Below are 6,218 nucleotides of genomic sequence, written 5' to 3'. Positions count from 1 at the left end.
GCAAGGGTTTGGTCTGCAGTGGGCCTTTGTGCTCACGAGTGCGCACATGCACACACACCCAACCCGGCGTTTATGTGATGAGGGGTCTGATGCTTTGTGGGAAAAAGACGGAGCCCTCTTCTAGAAGGTTCCTGCACCACGCAAGGCCTACTGGTGCCCAGTGTGACCAGCGGGGTGGATAGGCAGAGCCATACAGGACTCCCTCCCTCCCTCTATTCTGTGCATGGATACGTGCTGTTCCCCAGCAGCTGGCGGCAGCAGGTGCCCTGGCCGACTTCCCTGGCTGCCCAGTCCTGGGGGCCAGCTGAGGGTGTGGGGCGGGCCCTCTGGCACCCAGGCTGTCCCCACCCCATTCCTGGGTTCTACGGACAAGCTTAAAAACCACACAGAGTCCACACGTTGCAAAATGCTCCAAGTGTATTTATGAATCCGGTTGGTCACTTCCTGCGGCCCAGGGCTGGCAGGGTGAGGCTGTGCCTCCTGGTGGCCGACCAAACAGCCAGGCACCAAGTCCAAGTGACCGTCGTTGATAAGACCCCCTACGTGATGCTCAAGTCCGGGGAACACAGGCTGGACCCACGGCCAGAGGAGCCTGGCCCACCGCAGCCTGGTCCTGAGCGGGGCTGCAGGTTGGTCGGGGCCACCGCACATCCAAGGGCCGGCTGGACCCCGGGGAGGGACGAGGCGGGCGGGCAGGCCAGCCTGGTCTCGGTCCCCCGGAGCCGAGTCTGTAGAGAACAGGACGGTCTTATCGGTGTATCCCGGACGGGGGGGGCCGCGAGCCCCGAGGACGGGTGCTGGTCAGTCTGCCGGGGGGGCCTGTGGCCCTGGCTCCCCTCCTCCAGCCCGCAAGCTCCATCTCCTGGCTCTCCTCCTTGTCGCTTTGCATGGACCCCGACCCCTCCACGTGGCCCGGGGTGCCGTGAGAGCCACAGCGCTGCCCCACGCAGCCACACTCTTCCACGTGGGGGTAGCTGAAGGCCTGGCTGGAGCCGTCCGCACAGAGCAGGGTCACGTTCCTCAGGGAGACGCGCAGCCCCTGACAGCACTCGCAGCGGTGCTGCATGGCGTTGGCCTCCTGGGAGTACCTACGGGCGGGGCCTGCTCAGCACGGGCGCCACGTGGCCCGTAGCCATGGCAGACCCCCAGCGCCCCACCCTGTGTCGTGACCACCTGCTCTCCGAGGCGCTCCGGCCTGCCTGTAACAGGCGCACGCACCCATGCGCCCCTTGCGGAGTGTGAATACTCCCACAGCTGACCAGGCCACCAGTGAGCCACAGCTGAGCCCCAGGCATGCCACCAACGGGGCCGTTGAGTCTGTGGTCTCCAAACCGAACAGCCGGATGCCCGACAGTCCGCGGGCCGCCGGCCCCCGCTGCCCCAGCCCCCGCCCTTCTCCGTCCCCTGCGCCGGTGAGTCCCGCACCCAGTGTAGACCCTGCCCCGCGCAAGCGGGCCGGGCTGAGGAAGGGGCTCACATACATGGAGGCGCTATCCCCACAGTTGCCCCGGCAGTAGGCCAGGGGCACAGGTCGGGCGGAGCTGCAGCCTCGCTGCCTGATGACCCGGGACTCGTGGAACATGGTGCAGGTCGAGCCTGGGGGCGACACAGGAGGCCGTGCGGAGGGTCGGGACTGGCCAGGAGCCCCGGCCCCCCCGGGGGGGGTTGGCCACCCCCCACGGACGCCCCCGCTCACTGCTCTGGGATCCGTGTGGAGGACAGGACACACAACAGCCATCTGCGCTCGGCCGGGCCTGGTCCTGTGCCGACAAAAGGGCTGCCGTGAGGGCCAGCGCAGCCGGCCCAGGAGTCGGGGTTGCACAGGAGGGGGCGGTGCCCCGGCGGCCACTGCACCAGCCGACCTCGGCTCCCCACCCCCGCCCCGGGCGAATCTTGCTGTGGCCTCCCGTGGGTGCCCAGGGGGCCAGGCGGGGCTGTGGACTCCCGGAGCTCACCGCAGGACAGCTCAGTGGGGGACACGTCTTCTTCCTGGTCACCACCACAAGCCCGTCCCGGTGCTTCTCACACTTGTGGGTCACACAGGGGTTCCCAGGGTCTGACCAGGACTGGCCGGGCTGCAAGGAGGAGCCGGCCAGCAGGGTGAGCGGGCAGGGGAGGTCCGTGTGTCCGCCTCCCGGCCCATGGGCTTCCAGAGCCCTCCTGGCCTCTGCCAGGCGCATGCCCCACGATGATCACTCCCCAGGGGCCCCCCGTGCGCCAGGACGCGGCCGGCTCAGCACTCCTCACCCCTGCTGCCACCGGGCACCTCACAGCAGCTCCGTCCAGGCAGGGGTGGGACCTGGCCCCGAGGCCCGGCCTCCCCCGGAGCTCCTGGGAGGGGTGGCCTCGCCCCAGCCAGGACTCACCCGCGGCCCCGGGGCCCCGAGCCCGCCCACAGCCAGGACTCACGTAGAAGAGGTGGGTGGAGCTGTCGCTGGTGTTGAGGAGGCAGGCCTGCGGCTCGCACCCACCGCAGCACCGCCCGCTCTGCTCCCGGTACTCAAAGCCCTGCGGGGAGACATGGCCAATGCAGCCTGAGCCCCAGCGCTGGCTGCCCAGGGCGGCAGGGTGGGGCAGCAGCGGCAGGCACTCACCACAGGGCAGTGGGTGTCGCAAATCTGGGTCTCACAGCTGATCACGGCCGTGTCCAAAAGGGGACGGCCGGGCACCTCGCACCGGCATGTTTCACACAGACTGGAGGAGACCACGGAGCCGGGCTGGGGAGAGTCGGGGCGGCCAGGGCCGTTGAGCTTCCGGAACGTCCCCCTCCAGGCCTGGCCCCCGCTAGGCAGACCGGGCCCTCTGGGTGACCCTAGGTGCTGCCTCCTGGCAGGGGGGTGGGGAGCCCGAAGCCTACGCCCCGTGACCAGGGTGCCCAGGGAGGTCACATGCTCGAGACGGCCCAGCTGGGGAAAACTGAGGTTGGGGGCCCTCGTCACGTTCAGGAGAGAGCCGAGGGATGCAGGCCTCGCCCACCCGGCTGATGCTGAGGAGTGGTGAAGCCGGGGGGCCAAACTTGGCCTCAGCTACGCTGGGCTGTGGGCTGTGGTCCCCGAGAGCTCATGGCTGCTGGAGATGCACCCGGGCTGGCAGGGGGCCTGGCATGCCTGCAGGCCCCATATCGGGGCAAAGCTGGCAGGGGCGGGGACAGGGAGGGCTCAGCTCCCTGGGTGCCACAGGGTCCTGACCTCCATGTCACTCTTACCTGGTACAAGGTGCCATTGACACTGCAGACACTCCAGCCTGTCCGAGAGGGGACGCTCAGTCTCACGGACCCACCCTCACCCCCTGCCGCCCCCCGGCCCCCCCAGCCCCCAGAGCAGCAGAGACCGCGCGTATCACGAGAGCGGGCTGGCCCCTGGGCACCAAGCAGTGGTGCCCCAGCTGCACCTTTGTCCAGGGTCACCCCGAGCCACAGAGGACCCTGAGAGAGGCTGCCCCCCTCCGCAGTGCCCGGGGCGGCCCACGAGGAGGTTGCCGACACTCACTGCAGTTCTGGCTCGGGCAGCAGGCCCCCTCCTCGTAGGTCAGGATCAGGCGGGAGCCCTCGGGACAGGCCATGGGCTTGGGGCAGTAGCTGGGGTCACAGGCTGCGGTGGACGGGAAGGTGGTACTCAGGGGCCTGCGTCTGGCTCTGCACGCTCCCACCCCCAGCCCAGAGCTGTCCCCAGGGGTCCTCAGCAGTGCCGACCACCCAGCGGGCCAGCTAGCCCCCTGCCCTCCTGGCATACCCACCCGTCCCAGAGCATGTCTCTTGGGGGGGGGGGTCACCGGCTGAGGCCTTAGTGGGGGGCGGGAGGGTGCTGTCCCCTTGGTTGTGCCCCCCACCCCGTGTCCGGTGCCCGCACGGCAGCACCTGGTGGGAAGGGGCCCCGTGCGCTCAGGTGAAGGCATGGGGGCAGCAACTCCGTGCTCACCGCAGTTGTACTGGGGACAGCACTGGTCGGCCTGGGGGGCTGCAGGCACAGGCACAAAGCCGGGCATGGGGCAGGCTGGGGGCAGGGGGCAGGGCTGCCTCTGACAGCTCAAGGTCAGCGTGCTGTTTCCACAGGTGCATTCCTGACAGTCCACGTGGACGGTGTGGCCAGGCTGCAGGACGAGGCACGTGTGAGCCCAGGACAGTGGGCCTGGCCCCCGCCGGTCCAAGCATGGCTGCAGCCACACAAAGGGGTGCCAGGAGCCCACAGCTGAGGGCCGGCAGGGGAACCAGGGGGAGCCGGTGGGGAAGGAGCTTCAGGGACGGGAGATGGGTAGGAGGCTCCAGGTGGGTGACCACCTCCATTCTCACTGTGAACCAGCGGAGCAGGAGGGGGCCCCGCTGGACGATGGGACAGGGCCACCCCAGGGGCTGGCACCCCCGTATGGAAGCCTTGACCCTCCCTGCCCCTCCTCTGAGGCTCTGGCCCTGAGAGGACGCCCTGCCCCCCACCCCAGCTGGCCACACTCACCTCCACAGGCTCCCCGTGGGGCCCCAGGCACTCTGGAGGGAGAGAGATTGAGGTCACAGGTGGGCAGCTGCAGCCCCCCACCTTTCAGGGGCAGGACCCATGTTGGGGGCCCAGGTGGTCCCAGGCCACGGCAGAAAGCCCCAGGATCTGGCTGGGAAGCGGAGATCCACGGGGGAGCTGGTCCTGTGCACCTGCCAGCCCCCAGCCCCACCCATGGGCACATACTGTGGCAGTCTATGGGCACACAGACGTCAGAGCTCGTGCTGAAAGGCATCATGTCCTCTGGACAGAAGCAGCCTTCTGTGATGGGGCCAGCGTCCTGCAGAGCCCTGTGGGGACAGCAGAGGGCTGGCCTGGTCCCTGTGCCCTCCAGGGTAGGAGAAGGCCACCTGGGGGCTCTGGGGAAGGTCTAGGAGGGAGAGGCAGGTACGTACATGAGGCTGGTGTTGTCTCTCCCGTAGCAGTAGGAGAGCTTGGATGGGCCACAGGGCTGGTACACCTTGTCAGCAGGGCAGGTGAACGCTGTGGGGTGGGGGGCACAGATGAGGCCCCGGGCACCAGCCCGAGCAAACTCCAGGCCTTGCCCTGAGCCTCATCCCTAGGCACCTGCTGAGTTCCTGACACCTGCCGGAGTCTCTGCAGCCCGGAAGCCGGGCCCCTCAGGCCCCGCCCCTGCGTGCCCACAGCTGCACTCCAGGCCCCAGACACGCCGACCTGGGGGCACCCCGACTCGCCAGGACCTGAGTACACTCTGCCCTGGAGTCAAGCCTCCTCCTCCAGGAAGCCCAGCTGCTGACTGCCAGCCTGGTGTGTCTGTCCCCCGGCCACCGGCCGGCCGCCGTGGCTCGCCAGGACAGGGCAGGAACTCACGGCACGCATGGTTGGTGTGGCTCCTCCAGTCGATGCACACACCGCGGGAGGCGCAGAGGGACGCGTACAGCTCCAGGCCGGAGCACACCATGCTCAAGTTGGTCTTATGGCACCAGTCGAAGACGCAGCCTTGGTAGAAGGTCAGCGGGGGGATCACAGCATGGCACCGCTCGAAGACCCTGCAGCCAGCGAGGCCAGGTCGGGGGGCAGCCCGGGCTTTCCCCTAGGTCTGCGTGCCCCAAGGAGGATGGCCCGCCGCAGCAGAGCTGTTTCTTTCTCAGATTCTCCCCTGGGCCTCCCCGTTGGCCCAGAAACCCAGGTGCTGCCCTGCGGTGGTGACGCAGGCCCAGACCCACAGCAAGCTAGTGGAAGCCGACCCACCCGGCCGGCCCGGCGCCTGGTGTCCCAGCAGCGACCCGCGGCTCTGCTCCATCCACCCTGACCCCCTGCTCCCTTGGGAGCCGCCGGAGGCGGTAAAGGGTGAGGTCACGGGGGCTGCCTGCCCGGCCCCTCCCCAAATCTCACTTGCTCAGAATCAGCTGGCAGATTGAGGATGATGAGCACGCAGTGGGCGAGGGCGTGGGCCTGGCTGCAGGGGGCGTCAGGGAATGTTCGTGGCAGAGTGGCTGGTGGGGTGTTGTCACCTTCCAGTGGCCGGACATATCGGAGCAGAAGGCCGCCACCGCCCCCCCAGGCAGGCGACACTCATCCTTCTTGTCATTGGTGCAGGTGCCTGGGGTCGGGGCGGGGTGGGCGTCAGGCCGGCAGGGGACAGCCGAGCGCCCCCCCGACCCGTGGGCGGCGGGGCCCCCGAGCTGGGGATGGGGCCCTGATGATCGGGGCAGCCCCTGATGGGTTGGCTGAGGGACCTGACCCCAGGAGCTTCCCTACCCCCCGTGG

At 68.8% G+C, this 6,218-nt stretch overlaps 1 protein-coding gene across 1 annotated transcript in view; it reads right to left on the bottom strand.

Moving 5' to 3' along the window:
• Positions 1-441: 441 nt before the first annotated feature.
• MUC5AC (mucin 5AC, oligomeric mucus/gel-forming) overlaps positions 442-6,218 on the bottom strand; it is a 28,190-nt gene continuing 22,413 nt past the window's right edge. The window contains exons 43-56 of the mRNA XM_088017974.1: positions 5,844-6,051; positions 5,319-5,497; positions 4,883-4,970; positions 4,674-4,777; positions 4,449-4,480; positions 3,918-4,089; positions 3,489-3,590; positions 3,206-3,243; positions 2,595-2,717; positions 2,410-2,508; positions 1,956-2,075; positions 1,697-1,760; positions 1,482-1,596; positions 442-1,088 (exon numbers count right to left, since the gene is read on the bottom strand). Of these exons, the coding sequence (XP_087874100.1) occupies positions 749-1,088; positions 1,482-1,596; positions 1,697-1,760; positions 1,956-2,075; positions 2,410-2,508; positions 2,595-2,717; positions 3,206-3,243; positions 3,489-3,590; positions 3,918-4,089; positions 4,449-4,480; positions 4,674-4,777; positions 4,883-4,970; positions 5,319-5,497; positions 5,844-6,051 (1,784 nt within the window). The 3' untranslated portion in view covers positions 442-748. The remainder of the gene's footprint in view (positions 1,089-1,481; positions 1,597-1,696; positions 1,761-1,955; positions 2,076-2,409; positions 2,509-2,594; positions 2,718-3,205; positions 3,244-3,488; positions 3,591-3,917; positions 4,090-4,448; positions 4,481-4,673; positions 4,778-4,882; positions 4,971-5,318; positions 5,498-5,843; positions 6,052-6,218) is intronic.

The sequence above is a fragment of the Eumetopias jubatus genome, unplaced genomic scaffold (genome assembly GCF_037043125.1).
Source record: "Eumetopias jubatus isolate StellerSeaLion01/CBP00866 unplaced genomic scaffold, mEumJub1_p1.0 scaffold_13, whole genome shotgun sequence".
In the NCBI taxonomy this organism is placed as follows: domain Eukaryota; kingdom Metazoa; phylum Chordata; class Mammalia; order Carnivora; family Otariidae; genus Eumetopias; species Eumetopias jubatus.
The sequence above is the reverse complement of the archived record's forward strand: the minus strand, read 5'-3'. Positions and strand labels throughout refer to the sequence as shown.